Source organism: Pseudophryne corroboree, chromosome 1 (genome assembly GCF_028390025.1).
Source record: "Pseudophryne corroboree isolate aPseCor3 chromosome 1, aPseCor3.hap2, whole genome shotgun sequence".
Classification (NCBI taxonomy): Eukaryota; Metazoa; Chordata; class Amphibia; order Anura; family Myobatrachidae; genus Pseudophryne; species Pseudophryne corroboree.
Window position 1 is genome coordinate 1,077,422,042 of NC_086444.1, and position 16,106 is coordinate 1,077,438,147.

The window sequence follows — 16,106 nt, forward strand, 5'->3', positions numbered from 1 at the left end:
CAGACACAGATGTCGACACAGAGTCTGACTCCAGTGTCGACGAGGTTGAAACATATCCACTAGGAACATCCGTTACATGATCTCGGCAATAAAAAAAATGTGTTACGCATTTTCTGACATGAACCCAAGTACCACATAAAAGGGGTTTTATTTTTGGGGAGAAAAAACAGCCACTGTTTTGTTCCCCCATCCGATGAATGAATGAAGTGTGTAAAGAAGCGTGGTTTCCCCTGATAAGAAACTGGTAATTTCTAAAAAGTTACTGATGGCGTACCCTTTCCCGCCAGAGGATAGGTCACGTGGGGAGATATCCCTTAGGGTGGATAAGGCGCTCACACGTTTGTCAAAAGGTGGCACTGCCGTCTTTGGATACGGCCACCTTGAAGGAACGTGCTGATAAAAAGCAGGAGGCGATCCTGAAGTCTGTATTTACACACTCAGGTTATATACTGAAACCTGCAATTGCCTCAGCATAAATAGTGTTGCTGCAGCGTGGTCTGACACCCTGTCAGATAATATTAATACGCTAAGACAGGGATAATATTTTGCTAACATTGAGCATATTTAAGACGTTGTCTTATATATAAAGGATGCACAGAGGGATATTTGCCGGCTGGCATCCAGAATTAATGCAATGTCCATTCTGCCAGGAGGGTAGTAGAAACCCGGCAGTGGACAGGTGATGCTGCATTTAAAAGGCACATGGAAGATTCTGCCTTATAAGGGTGAGGAATTGTTTGGGGATGGTCTCTGGGACCTCGTATCCACAGCAACAGCTGGGAAGAAAATTTTTTACCTCAGGTTTCCTCACAAAAGCCTAAGAAAGCACCGTATTTTCAGATACAGTCCTTTCGGCTTCAGAAAAGCAAGCGGGTCAAAGGCGCTTCCTTTCTGCACAGAGACAAGGGAAGAAGGAAAAAGCTGCACCAGTCAGCCAGTTCCAGGATCAAATCATCTTCCCTCGCTTCCTCTGAGTCCACCGCATGACGCTGGGGCTCCACAGGTGGAGACAGGTGCGGTGGGGGCGCGTCTCGGGAACTGCAGGGATCAGTGCGCTTGCCCACAGGTGGATCCCTAGGTTCTGCAAGTAGCATCACAGGGATACAGGCTGGAGTTCGAGACGACTCCCCCTCGCCGTTGCCTCACATCAGCCTTGCCTGCTGCCCTCGGAGAAAGGTAGTACTGGCGGCAATTCACAAGCTGTACTTCCAGCAGGTGAAATCAAGGTACCCCTCCTTCAACAAGGCCGGGGTTACTATTCCAAAATGTTGTGGTACCGAAACCAGACGGTTCGGTGAGACCCATTCTAAAATTAAAATCCTTGAACACTTATATACGAAGGTTCAAGTTCAAAATGGAATCGCTCAGGGCGATTATTGCAAGCCTGAAAAAATTTCAGGGTATCTCTGGACATCAAGGATACTTACCTGCATGTCCCTATTTACCCTCGTCACCAGGTGTACCTCAAAATTGTGGTACAGGATTGTCATTACCAATTCCAGACGTTGCCGTTGGTCTGTCCCCGGCACCGAGGGTATTTACCAAGGTAATGGCCGAAGTACTTATCCCGTACTTGGACGATCTCCTTATAAAGGCGAGGTCCAGGGAGCAGTTGTTCGTCGGAGTAGCACTATCTCGGGAAGTGCTACAACAGCACGGCTGGATTCTGAATATTCCAAATTCGCAGCTGGTTCCTACGACGCGTCTGCTGTTCCTGGGTATGGTTCTGGACACAGAACAGGATAAAAAGGGTTTCTCCCGGAGGAGAAGTCCAAGGAGTTGGCGTCTCTAGACGGAGACCTCCTAATACAAATACAGGTATCGGTGCATCTATGCACGCGAGCCTTGGGATAGATGGTAGCTTCTTACGAAGAATTTCCATTCGCCAAGTCCCCATGCAAGGATCTTCCAGTGGGATCTGTTGGACAAGTGGTCCGGGTCGCATCCTCAGATGCATCGGCGGATAACCCTGTCTCCAAGGGCCAGGGTGTCGCTGTGGTGGTGACTGCAGAGTGCTCGTCTTCTAGGGGTCGCAGAGTCGGCATACAGGACTGGGTCCTGGTGACCACGGATGCCAGCCTTCCAGGCTGGGGGGCAGTCACACAGGGAAGAAACTTCCAAGGCCTATGGAAAAGTCAGGAGACTTCCCTACACATAAATGTTGCCTAAGTCAGACTAGACCCCTGCTTCAACACCGGCCGGTGCTGATCCAGTCAGACAACATCACGGCGGTCGCTCATGTAAACCGACAGGGCGGCACAAGAAGCAGGATGGCGATGGCAGAAGCCACAAGGATTCTCCGATGGGCGGAAAATCATGTGTTAGCACTGTCAGCAGTGTTCATTCCCGGAGTGGACAACTGAGAAGCAGACTTTCTCAGCAGACACGACCTCCACCCGAGAGAGTGGGGACTTCATCCAGAAGTCTTCCAAATGATTGTACACCGTGGGGAAAGGCCACAGGTGGACAGGATGGCGTCCCGCCTCAACAAAAAGCTACAAAGATATTGCGCCAGGTCAAGGGACCCTCAGGCGATAGCTGTGGACGCTCTGGTAACACCGTGGGTGTACCAGTCAGTGTATGTGTTCCCTTCTCTGCCTCTCATACCCAGGGTAATGAGAATAATAAGAAGGAGAGGAGTAAGAACTATACTCATTGTTCCGGGTGGCCAAGAAGAGCTTGGTACCCAGAACTCCAAGAAATGATCTCAGAGGACCCATGGCCTCTGCCGCTCAGACAGGACCTGCTGCAGCAGGGGGCCTGTCTGTTCCAAGACGTACCGCGGCTGCGTTTGACGGCATGGCGGTTGAACGCCGGATCCTGAAGGAAAAGGGCATTCCGGAGGAAGTTATCCCTACGCTATTTAAAGCTAGGAAAGAAGTGAATGCAAGCCATTATCACCGCATATGGTGGAAATATGTTGCGTGCTGTGAGGCCAGGAAGGCCCCAAAGGAGAAATTTCAGCTAGGTCGATTTCTGCGCTTCCTAGTCAGAGGTGATTATGGGCCTAAAATTGGGTTCCATGAAGGTCCAGATTTCGGCTCTATCGATTTTCTTCCAAAATAGAACTGGCTTCATTGCCTGAAGTTCGGACTTTGTTAAGGGAGTGCTGCATAGTCAGCCCCCGTTTGTGCCTCAAGTGGCACCGTGGGATCTCAACGTGGTGTTGGATTTCCTGAAGTCGCATTGGGTTGAGCCACTTAAATCCGTGGAGCTACAATACCTCACGTGGAAAGTGGTCATGCTGTGGGCCGTGGCGTCGGCCAGGCGTGTATCAGAATTGGCGGCTTTGTCATACAAATGCCCTTATCTGTATTTTATATGGATAGGGCGGAATTGAGGACTCGTTCCCAATTCCTTCCTAAGGTGGTATCAGTTTTTCATGTGAACCAACCTATTGTGGTGCCTGCGGCTACTTGGGACTTGGAGGATTCCAAGTTTCTGGACGTAGTCAGGGCCCTGAAAAGTATATGTTTCCAGGACGGCTGGAGTCAGGAAAACTGACTCGCTATTTATCCTATATGCACCCAACAAGCTGGGTGCTCCTGCTTCTAAGCAGACTATTGCTCGTTGGATCTGTAGCACGATTCAACTTGCATATTCTGCGGCTGGAATGCCGCACCCTAAATCTGTGAAAGCCCATTCCACGAGGAAAGTGGGCTCTTCTTGGGCGGCTGCCCGAGGGGTCTCGGCTTTACAAATTTGCCGAGCTGTTACTTGGTCGGGTTAAAACACTCTTGCAAGAGTCTACAAGTTTGATACCCTGGCTGAGGAGGACCTAGAGTTTGCTCATTCGGTGCTGCAGAGTCATCCGCACTCTCCCGCCCGTTTGGGAGCTTTGGTATAATCCCCATGGTCCTTACAGAGTCCCCAGCATCCACTTAGGACGTTAGAGAAAATAAGATTTTACTCACCGGTAAATCTATTTCTCGTAGTCCGTAGTGGATGCTGGGCGCCCATCCCAAGTGCGGATTGTCTGCAATACTTGTATATAGTTATTGCCTAACTAAAGGGTTATTGTTGAGCCATCTGTTGAGAGGCTTAGTTGTTATCATACTGTTAACTGGGTATAGTATCACGAGTTATACGGTGTGATTGGTGTGGCTGGTATGAGTCTTACCCGTGATTCAAAATCCTTCCTTATTGTGTCAGCTCTTCCGGGCACAGTATCCTAACTGAGGTCTGGAGGAGGGTCTTAGTGGGAGGAGCCAGTGCACACCAGGTAGTCCTAAAGCTTTCTTTAGTTGTGCCCAGTCTCCTGCGGAGCCGCTAATCCCCATGGTCCTTACGGAGTCCCCAGCATCCACTACGGACTACGAGAAATAGATTTACCGGTGAGTAAAATCTTATTTTCCATACCTCGACGACCTATTAATCCTGGCACATTCTCAGGAATTGCTTCTGTGTCATTTGCAACATAGACAGTAGCTTGTCTGCAGCAGCACGATTGGCTCATAAATTGGGCAAAGTCGTCTCTGGTTGTGTCACAGCGGATGACTCAATGGTCATGTGTTGGATTCGAGCCTTCAGAGAGTAACCTTACCTCTGAACAAAATATCCAAAGTTCAGTCAAGTATTCAGGAGCTGCTACACAGTCGAAAGGTATCCATTCATGCAGCAGTGCATGTGATGGGATTGATGGTGTCAACATTTGACATGGTAGAGTATGCTCAGTTTCACTCGAGGCCTCTGCAACGTCTGATCCTTACCAAATGGAATGGTAATAGAAAAGGAATAGAAATGCCGACTATGGTCCTTACTCTGGAAGTAAGGAAGTCATTAGCCTGGTGGCTACAGACATCCCATCTGGACAAAGGGAGATCTTTTTGGATATCAGATTGGGAAATTCTGACAATGGATACCAGCCTTCAGGGCTGGGGAGCGGTGTCAGGAAGGAGTTGTTTCCAGAGGCAGTGGACCAAGGAAGAAAGTTGCCTGCCCAATAAATAAATATATTGGATAACATAAACATGGCACTGATTCAGGCAAAGGACATCCTTCAGGGGAAACCGGTTCAGTTCCGCTCGGACAATGCAACAGCAGTAGCGTACCTCAACCATCAGGGAGAAACTCGCAGCCAGAAAGCAATGCAGGAGGTAAGTCACACTTTAAAGTGGGCAGAACTTCATCATCCAGCCTTGTCTGCAGTGTTCGTTCTAGTAGTTCTAAACTGGGAAGCAGATTTTCTCAGTCAACGCGCCATTCATGCAAACAAAGGGGTTTTACACCCCGAGGGCTTACAAACCCTGGTAGACAAGTGGGGGTTGCCGGAGATAGATCTCATGGCGTCCCGTCAGAACAACAAAGTTCCTGCATACGGGTCAAGAACAAAGAATCCTAAAGCGATCTTTGTGGATGCCCTGTCAGTGAGATGGGACTTTCATCTGGCCTATGTGTTTCCACCAATCGCCCTATTACCCAGGGTGATGCGAAAGGCAAAAGAAGGAAGGGGTGCAGTGATACTAATTGCTCCGGCCTTGCCCAGAAGTCATTGGTACACAGATCTGCAGAGGATGTCGATGGATGCTCCGTTCCTACTCTCTCAACGTCAAGATCTACTGTCTCAAGGTCCTTGTTATCACAAACACCTGGATCGACTGTCTTTGACGGCGTGGCTCTTGAGAATTCCATCCTGAAGGTAAGGGGATTCTCACAACAGGTAATTCAAACAATGTTCAGAGCAAGGAAACCTTCCTCAGCTCGCATTTATCACCGAACATGGCAAGCCTATATTCAATGCTGCAGTGACCGGAAATTTGACCTTAGGTCTTTCAGAGTTTCCAGAGTTTTAGCATTCCTTCAGGCAGGAATGGATAAAAGTTTACGGATGGCTTCCTTGAGAGTGCAAGTGTCAGCATTGACTGTATTGTTCCAAAAGAAAATTGCTAATCTACAGGATGGCGCACTTTTTTCCAGGGACTGCTGCGCATTCAACCTCCTTTTGTTCCTCCTACACTGCCTTGGGACTTAAGTTTACTCCTAAAGGCCCTTCAGGTTGCTCAATTTGAACTGCTTAAAAGAGTGGATCTTAAATGGTTAATAGCAAAAGTTCTCTTTCTACTGGCCAATGCTTCAGCTACAGTTTCAGATCTAGGGGCATTGTTACAGTTTGTCCTCCATTTCTAATTTTTTATCCAGATAAAGCATTCTCAGAACTAAATTCAATACATCTAGCATCTTTGATAGTTCTAAGTCTCCGAGTGCCATCTTTTTCTATGTTATACTGCGTGCATCTCTTTGGATGGAGCACCAGAGCAAGTTATCTATATAACCGAGTGCCGGCTGTTGTGTATGATATATATATAGATATATATAGATATATATATATAGATATACACACACATATACATACATAAAACGCTGACATCCTCACTGGGGCTGTACAGCGTTGGGTGTGCCGGAGTCCTCTCTTCTGTGTCTCCTTTCACATGCTTTAGGGCAGGCTTGTATTGTATTCAGTCTGTTGTATGTGTATTGTATCTGTATTTCATAATGGTGAAACAGAAGTTATGCAGTGTATGTAATGCCAGATTCTCCCCTATTTCATCTGGCTCCATATCATGTGAGCAGTGTAGTCAGTCATAACAAAATGCTGATAACAATGTGGGGGAGAGTCAAGAGCCTTCCTGGTGGGGACTATCAAAACTATGATGTCTGATATGTCTTCTCAACTCACTGCCAATGCCAATAAAACACAAGAACTGCAACAAGCAGTAGCTAACCTAGCTGCCTAGGCTGATGTTCCCCATCCCCCATGTCTACTACAGGTGCACAAAAACGTGCTTTACCTGCAATCTTATCAGATACTGATGATGATGTACAGGATGATGTGGGTCCCATTAGTGGGGATTCCACCCCTACACAGGGTATTGAACCCCTTATATTCGCTATACGGGATGTGTTACAGCTCCCCCTGGAGGACGCTACTAATCAGCAGTCGTTTTTCCTCCCTCAAGACAAACTGACACTCACATTTCCTGATTCCAAGGAATTGGATGATTTATTTAAAATTAACATGGAAAAATCCAGATAAAGAATATCAGGTGTCCAAAAGGTTTTTGCATACCTTCCCCTTTGCCCCTGAAGGCAGGAAATTCTGGGAAGACTCTCCAGCAGCAGACGTCTCAGTCTCTCGCCTCTCTAAGAAGGCGGTGCTCCCAGCTCCGGGCTCCTTTACAGCAAAGGACCCGGGGGATAGGAAAATTGAGACCACTCTGAAATCTATCTATACTGCTGCAGGTGTAGCTTAAAGACCGGTCATTGCTGGTTGCTGGATGACACATGCAATTCATACGTGGACTACTCAAATTCAGGAGGGTCTTTCCAGTAATATGACCTTAGTTACTACTGTAAATTTCCTGAAACACATTCAGGGCACGGCAAGAGTCCTCTGTGACTCCCTTAAAGAGATTGCCAATATTAATGCTAGGACCACTGCTATGGCTGTGTCTGCACGCAGAGCCATATGGTTGCGTCAGCGGATTGCAGACGGTGACTCCAAACGTAATGTGTAATCTCTTCCCTTCACAGGGAAATGGCTCTTCGGAGATGAGTTGGACGCATGGATCTCCAAAGCTACTGCTGGGAAATCCATGTTTCAGAGGCTCCGCCTGCTAGGCGTGCCTACCCGGAACCGTCTACTCAGTCCTTTCGGTCCTCCAGATTTCGTTCTAGAGCCAGGGGTGCCTCCAACGCAGCTAGAGGCTCCAGTGGTAAGCCTAAGAAACAGCCATTGCCGGTTCTCAAGAACAGAGCACCAGTTCAGCTTCCACAAAGATTTCGGCATGACTGTGCCCACCCACCCCGAGGGGATCTCATGGTGGGAGCTCGGTTACGTCACTACAGCCACATCTCGGACGGTTCCTGCCAAGATGGCTGGGTAAGGGACCTTATCTCTCAGGGTTACAAGCTGGAGTTCGACAGTGCTCCTCCCCAACGATTTTTCAAATCAAGCTTACCAGCTTTGGAAAATATGCGTGCTACAATACTACTGGCCATCGACAAGTTGGTAGACTCCCAGGTTATTGTCCCAGTACCCCTGCTACAGCAAGGACAAATTTACTACTCCAGTCTGTTCGTAGTGCCAAAACTAGACGGGTCTGTGAGACCCATTTTGAATCTGAAGTCCTTGAATCCTTACTTGAAGGTTTTCAAATTCAAGATGGAATCTTAAGAGCAGTGATCGCAGGCCTGGAACACCAAAAATTCCTAGTGTCCCTGGATATCAAGGACGCTTACCTCCATATCCCAATTTGGCCTCCTCATCAGGCCTGTCTGCGGTTCGCTCTACTGAGCAATCACTGCCAGTTTCGGGCGTTACCCTTCGACCTGTCTACAGCTCCGAGGGTGTTCATGAAGGTGATGGCGGAAATGATGTTTCAACTCAGAGTCCTAAGGGTCAACATTGTCCCTTACCTGGACGATCTCCTGATAAAAGAGAGTTCCAGGGAGCTTCTACTGCTCCATATAGATCGCACTATCCAACTTCTGTCTCACCACGGGTGGATTCTCAATCTACAGAAGTCCCATCTGGAGCAGTCTCAACAGCTCCTGTTTCTGGGCATGATACTGGATACTGTAGCTCAGTGAGTGTTCCTCCCAGAGGACAAAGTGAGAACACTTGAAGAAATGGTTTGCATGGTTTTCCGACCTGCTCGAGTTCCATTCATCTTTGCATAAAATTGTTGGGAAAGATGGTGGCCTAATACGAGGCGATAGTTTGGAAGATTCCATGTCAGACCCTTCCAATTGGACATCCTGAACAAGTGGTCCGGTTCCCATCTTCAGATGCACCGGATGATTTGGCTGTCACCCCAGGCCAGGATTTCACTCCTGTGGTGGCTACAGTCTTCCAACCTACTGGAGTGTTGACGCTTCCGGATTCAGGATTGGATACTCCTCACGACGGATAAGAGTCCGAGAGGATAGGGAGCTTTCACCCAGGGGACGCAGTTCCAGGGCAAGTGGTCTGCCCAAGAGGCCCTACTTCCGATCAACATCCTGGAACTTCGGGCTATCTACAATGCTCTGATTCAGGCCTCCCCTCTACTCCGGGATCAGACGATCCAGGTTCAGTCGGACAATGCCACGGCAGTGGCGTACATCAATTGACAAGGAAGGACAAAAAACAAGGCCTGCATGCGAGAAGTGTCCAAAATACTTCTCTGGGTGGAAAGAAATGCAAGCGCACTGTCCGCAATTTTCATTCCGGGAGTGGACAGCTGGAAAGCGGACTTCCTGAGTCACCACAATCTCCAGCCGGGGGAGTGGAGAATATACCCTCAGGTGTTTCAACAGATCGTCGACAGGTGGGGATGCCCACAGATCAACATGATGGCGTCTCGCCTCAACAAGAAGCTTCGCTGCTACTTCTCACGAACTAGAGACTCTCAGGCAAGTGCAGTGGATGCGCTGACATCGCCTTGGCCTTACCAGCTGGTCTACCTAGTTCCTCCGATTCCGTTGATACTAAGGGTGCTCAAGCGGATCAGACATCACGGAGTACAAGCAATCTTGATTACATCGGATTTGCCCCGGAGAGTGTGGTACGCGGCTCTTCTGGACATGTCCATAGATGACCCTTGGCCTCTGCCACTAAGAAGGGATCTTCTTCAGCAAGGACCGTTCATCTACCCGGACTTACGGCGGCTTCATTTGACGGCATGGAAGTTGAGCGGAACATCCTAGCTCACAAAGGGATTTCCAAAAAGGCCATTGCCACTATGGTGCAAGCCAGAAAACCTGTCAAACCTGTCAAGACACTATAATCATATCTGGCAAAGATATGTCTCTTGGTGCGAGGAACGCACATATCCATCTGTAGAATTCCTCTTGGGAAGATTCCTTTGTTTCCTACAGTCTAGAGTGGATAAAGGCTTACGTCTTGGATCCATTAAGGTTCAGATTTCAGCTCTTTCTGTCTTCTTCCAGAAGAAGTTGGCTATCCTGCCAGAAGTTCAGACCTTCTTGCAAGGGGTGCTTTACATACAACCTCCGTTTGTGCCGCCTACGGCGCCTTGGGATTTGGATGTGGTTTTACTACAGTCCTCCTGGTTTGAACCTCTGATAATGATAGAAGACAAATACCTCACGTAGAAGACTGTGATGTTACTGGCCCTAGCTTCTGCTAGATGTCTCAGAATTAGCCTTACCGTGTAAAAGTCCATAATTAGTCTTTTACGAGGACAGAGCGGAGCTCAGAACTAGGCAGCAGTTCCTGCCGAAGGTGGTCTCCGCATTTCACTTTAATCAACCTCTAGAGGCATTGGATGCAGTGCGAGCCTTGAAGATCTATGTCAAGAGGACGGCTCAGATCAGAAAGACTGATTCCTTGTTCGTGCTGTATGATGCGCAGAAAAAGGGTTGCCCTGCTTCAAAGCAGTCCATTGCTCGTTAGATTCGGCTTACTATCCGACAGGCCTATGTGTCGGCAGCCTTGCCGGTTCCTAAGTCTCTAATGGCCCACTCTACTAAATCAGTGGACTTCTCCTGGGCGGCTGCCCGGGGAGTCTCAGCCTTGCAACTATGCCGAGCTGCTACCTGGTTGGGGAAGAACATGTTTGTGAAGTTCTACAAGTTTGATACCCTGGTCAAAGAGGATACCCAGTTTGGGCAGGCGGTGCTGCAGATGTCTCCGCACATTCTGGAAGCTTTGGGACATCCCTATCATACTAATCTGTCCCCAATATCCCTTATGGATGCTAGAGAAAATAGAATTTTAATACCTACCGGTAAATCCTTTTCTCGTAGTCCATAAGGGATATAGGGCGCCCGCCTCTGTGCGGTGACTTTCTGCAGGTTCTCTGTTATGTGTTACCTGTTCAGCTGTTGCTGTTTCTGTTGCTGGCCCGGTTATGTTATGGTGTGCTGGTGTGTAAATCTCCCCATACTTATTGTTATGTTCCTTCTCTCAAGTATGTCATTTCTCCTTCGGGCACTATTTACCTATACTGCCTGTGGGAGGGGGCATAGACGGGAGGAGCCAGCACACCTAGTTGAAGAAATTTAAAGTTCACTGGCTCATTTGGACCCGTCTATACCCCATCGTACTAATCTGTTCCCAATATCCTTTATGGACTACAAGAAAACAATTTACCAGTAGGTATTAAAATCCTATTTTTTCTCGCACCTCCAGAGAGCAAGTGTAATTTTTACCTAAAATCGTTATTTTTAGGAAAAGTAACAGGACTTGCTCTGGCACCCTTGCGTCGCCCTTCATAAGGGCTAATTAAGCAATTGGAAGTTTTCAATTGGCTTTATTAGTCTGTAGTTACCTTCCGAAGCAGTGTCTTGTTCTCCAGTGTTGGGATCCGGATCTTCTGCAGCAGCTGTATGTAGTGTTGTGAGTGTGTGTGAGATTCCCCTGTGCAGTGTCATCCCATGCTACCACCCCACCACCACCCCCTCCTGGAGCCAGCCGCAAGGGGAACAACATCTATGGAGGGCACCGGGCAGGTAAGTATCTTTTTTTTAAACAGCAGAATTTACAATCCTAACTGAATCTATATAGTAACTAGACTTAAATCGGCGAGGTATAGAAAACCGTTTATCCGGATTTTTCCGTGTTTCTACTAACATCTTATTAAGAGATTCCGAAACAGGAAAACATTGGAGATCTCTGTCGTTTAGTAAATACGACTTCATCATTTGTCAGAGGCTCCTCAGTCTCTGTAAACTTCAGAGACTGACGCACCGCTCTGATGAGATTATCAATACCAGGGCTGTAAAAATCTTCACTATCTGACTGCTGGTCTACTTCGCCCTCCTCACCCTCATCTTGCGCAGTGAGGTCTGGCATAGAATCGTCAGAATAAAACATAGCAGAAACTGGTAAATCATAAGACAAATTAAATTTATCCCATCTACCCAAAGTGGACTTGGACATTTGGCAAGGCTGAGACCCCTCAGGTAGTTCTGGCGGTCTCACCCGAGACTCAGAGCTTTCCGCTTCCGCTGTTGTCGAGCGGCGGCCAATTCTGATTGCAACCCAGCCAAGACATTGTCTAGCATTTCCAATGGAGGGTCCGGGGATGAAACCGGCTTAGAAACCGGAGCCGAAATTGTATTTGTAGCTGAATTCACAAAACATACTTGTGGTAGATCCATCAGCTCTTACAGACCTTGCAGTGAATGCTGGTGCCTTACTCATTATGCAGACAGACAATACAATATACAAAAGACAGACACTTGCACGACTCAGTAAAATTGTACTAAGGTGTGTGTAATATATATATATATATATATATATATATATATATATGGCCGCAGTGCAGTGCACGTGGCCAGTACTATATGAAATCTGATCCCAAATTCCCACTAACACCCCTGCGCCATCCGGTGGAGTAGAGATGTAGGACAAGAATGTTCTGGAATCAGAAACAGAAAGAACAGGAAGCATGGTTAAAAATGGCTGCCATGCTTACAGTTAGAAACATTGTTTAGGTTATTACACTGATAGCCTGTAACTAACTCCCTGTTTAAAAAGCTGAACAGCCTATGACTTAACCCATGCAGCCTTGCTATATGGTGCTGCTGCTATGGGCATTTACTCCCCCTCACCCCCCCTGCAGCTGCGCTGCTTGTGAGGTAGCTTCTCCCCCCTACTGCTCCCCTCATGTACCTGCAGCGGACGGGAGCGGGTGCAGGGAGCCTAGCGGAAGCAGGGAGCCGGGGAGCGCTATGTATAGCGCCGGGGAGCTGCGGTCCGGAAGAGCGGGCGGCGTCTTTGAGTGACGTGCGGCCGCTCCAAGCGGTGTCCCCGTAGACAGCGGCAGTGTAGAGCGGCTGGCTCGGGCGGCCTCGTACAGCGGTGGCCGGGTAATCAGCGGCGGGAGCGGGCGCCTGTAATCAGCGACGGGAGCGGGCGCCTGTAAGCAGCGGCGGGCCGGCGGTAAAGGAGCACTTTCCCCACACAGCGGGGCGGCAGCGTGAGCTGACCGCCCTGACCCCCCAGCATACCTTGCTCGTCGTGCCATATGTAGTGAGGGCTATGACGGAGCTTCTTCTGTAAGCTCCGTCCAGCCTTTCCAGCAGGTGTGAGCTGCGTGTGGCTGTGAGGGTGCTCTTTGTGAGGACCGACACGCCATGTGCTGCCTCCGTGCAGCGGCACTATCCCGGACCCACGTTTTTACAGAAACTGGGAAGGGATGTGCTAAGTGCAAAAGGAAAAATTTAAAAGTAAAAATGAAAAATTAATAAAATATTCAACTAAGTGTGGGAGCTCCACACAAGCCTTGTTAGTGCTGTGAGCACAGAAAAAACACTGAGGTACTCTGGGATATGGAGAGGTGGAGTGTTCTAAATTTAAGTATTCAGTGCCCTGTTCTTGCTAAAGCCGCCCATATCCCAAGAGTACTCCAGTGCCCCCTATGGATTCAAAGAAAAGGATTTACCTGGTAAGTACCAAAATCCTATTTTTTAAACAGCAGAATTTACAATCCTAAGTGAATCTATATACGGTTCTGTGTGTTGACATTTCACAAGACCTTTAGTCCAAGATTATAGATCACAACCAGACAGTCAGATTGTGCCTACTGTACCGATGCACTGCACACACGGTTACTTATTGCACATCCCTTGTAAGATGCATTTGTCTAAGACAAACAGTTTATTGGGACTTTTTTTCGGCATTATACCGTTTCTTCTTAATAAAGACTTCTACTTCCAAGTCAAATCACATAAAAAGGTACGTTTGGAAATCGACAATTTGGAGTAGATTTCATATATATTAATGATAATTATAGCAAATACAATTGATCATATTGAATAGATCACTTATAATTAGTGTAATTTAGCCTTCATTAAAATATTTGTTCTATAGAGAATAATTTCCATTTGTAGCTGATACAATATTAGCAAGCTTTCTGTACCTTAGTGAAAAAATTATGTGATCCCTCAGCTAAACACCGCACAATAGATGCGACTGGGCAAATTCATAACGCAAATGCTGTTATGCCTACTTTTGCACAAATGCATAACCAAGTGGGGAATATACATGGACATCCAGATCAAAATTGCGGAGTCTTCTGGTCTGTAATGGTTCGTATTTGCCGGTGACAGGAATTGTATGGATTAGGCACATAAGTATGCCTTGGTTTGCGCTCAGTAGGAAAATGAGATTACATTTTGCAGGACTGGAGTAAATAAGATGGCAGCTGTAGATATGACACATTGGCCTTTGTAAAAAAAAATTATGTTTCAAACCTGCATTTTATTTTACGTAAAGACCATAAAACAGTCGCATCCCTTCAAACATACTGAGCAGACATGTTTTTTCAGTTGATGAATTAACCCTCATTACCCTGGGATTATGTTAAAGTTATGGTAACACTACTTTGCTGTACACCACCTCCACTCACCTGTTATCTATACAATGAGGTCAGTAATGGAGTCCAGTTCTTCATATGTCATTTCTCACTCCACAGATGGATATGCTTTCTCTCAAGATGAAAACGGAATTGTTTCACAGTCTGAAGTGATCAGAGCATATGACACCACGAAGCAGAAAGCAGAAGACTGGTGAAATGAAATCTATCCATCTGTCCCTTGTAGACAATAACCATGAAATATCAAAACTTTTCTTCAGGTTTCAAATAGATCTGTGGTGTAAAAATGTCTCACAGCTGAAAAAAGAAACAACATTAAAATAAGTTGTTCATTTCTAACAAACCATTAAAATAGCAGTTCTTACTTATAGGTTTGACTGTAAGAAGACTAACATATTTGAGGTAATCTCATTTTAGCCGGAAAGGTGTTTCAGTATTATTGAATAAGAATGATGGAATGTCTTGCTGCCTTAGCGTTCAGCAAGTTATCTACGTTTTAAGCATGAAAGTACAGAGCCGTGATCCTACAAGATTGATGCGAGTTCTGGAATCAGCCAGAGGTGAGACACTAAGATCTCTGCCTGCCTCACTGATAGTGGCCCGGTTCTAGAGGGTTAAGTGTCAAACTATTTTAATAACTAAGTTTGCCAAAGAAGCATATGGGTTTTTATTTATGTTGTGTGTCTGCTGCGTAGTCTTTCAAGACATAAAGAGCAGTAAGACACACATTGCTCAAAAGTAAGAGAGAAAAGTGACAGTGTGAAAGGCTCTGTCCTTTATGCTGTAAGGGCACTTGTTTATTTTATCTGTTACTTTTTACACCTTCCGCCTTATTCATGCTTTCTGTTTATCTTGTGGAGTAAAAAAAAAATGTGAATGTGTACGCTTGCCTACGACACAAGAGTTAACGCGTTTCTTCAAAATTATGATTGTCCTAACTTATACTAGTGTCTTGTGATACACTGATTTCTGATCATTTCCCCCAAAATCCATGTCACCTTTGCATTTTTATTGAAATCTGCAGAAACTATCCATTTTGAATTTCTACTAGAAATATACATGTTTGCTAGATTTCTAAATACCATGTAAAATATTTTCTTGTAAAATATTTTCTTTCAAAATTCATTTTTAGCTATATCACTTTAGGATCATTTTTATCTGCAGAAAACCAGAAGCTTTTTTAATATTTTTTTTTTATTATCCTGAACAGCAACACTGGCTTGCTTTTTGGGGTATTTTTTGGAGTGGGTGGGGGGCTAGTAGAATACAGGACATCTGTAGCATTTCATCTTTTCCCTATTTGTCAACATAAAAATACTGTATTACAGGTGTTAAAGCATGGAAGACAGATTGCTGAATGTTTTGTCTTTTGTTGTGTACAAGCATTCACATTTTGTCTTCATTACCTGACATCCTCACTTGAAAAAAGTAACTTTTCTATGTTGCAATTTATTCATCTATATTACACAGTTGAACATAACTTCCTAAAAAAAAAAAAAAAAACCTGTAATAAACAATAAATATGTACTTACTTGATCTCGGTACTTTCACCGATTCTTGTCCGAGAGCATTGAAGAGCATTCTCAATATAAATACACAAATGTATATCACAAGAAATTTACTGTGTTTGGATAAAGCTGACCTTCATTAAACATATCTTACCGTTTCAATACTTTGCAGATTTGATGGTACTGAACTTCTTTGAAAAAAAATAAATAAATTTAACTGCAAACCAAAAGTTAATAACATTCTATGCAGACCTTTACGCTAAGCATTATTCAC

At 46.0% G+C, this 16,106-nt stretch overlaps 1 protein-coding gene across 8 annotated transcripts in view; it reads left to right on the forward strand.

The window, feature by feature from the left end:
- ATP8A1 (ATPase phospholipid transporting 8A1) overlaps positions 1–14,667 on the forward strand; it is a 613,161-nt gene extending 598,494 nt beyond the window's left edge. For all 8 annotated transcript variants that reach the window (XM_063920998.1, XM_063920996.1, XM_063921000.1 and 5 more), the window contains one exon: positions 14,424–14,667. In XM_063920998.1, coding sequence (XP_063777068.1) covers positions 14,424–14,521 — 98 coding nt within the window. In that variant the 3' untranslated portion in view covers positions 14,522–14,667. The remainder of the gene's footprint in view (positions 1–14,423) is intronic.
- Positions 14,668–16,106: the final 1,439 nt, after the last annotated feature.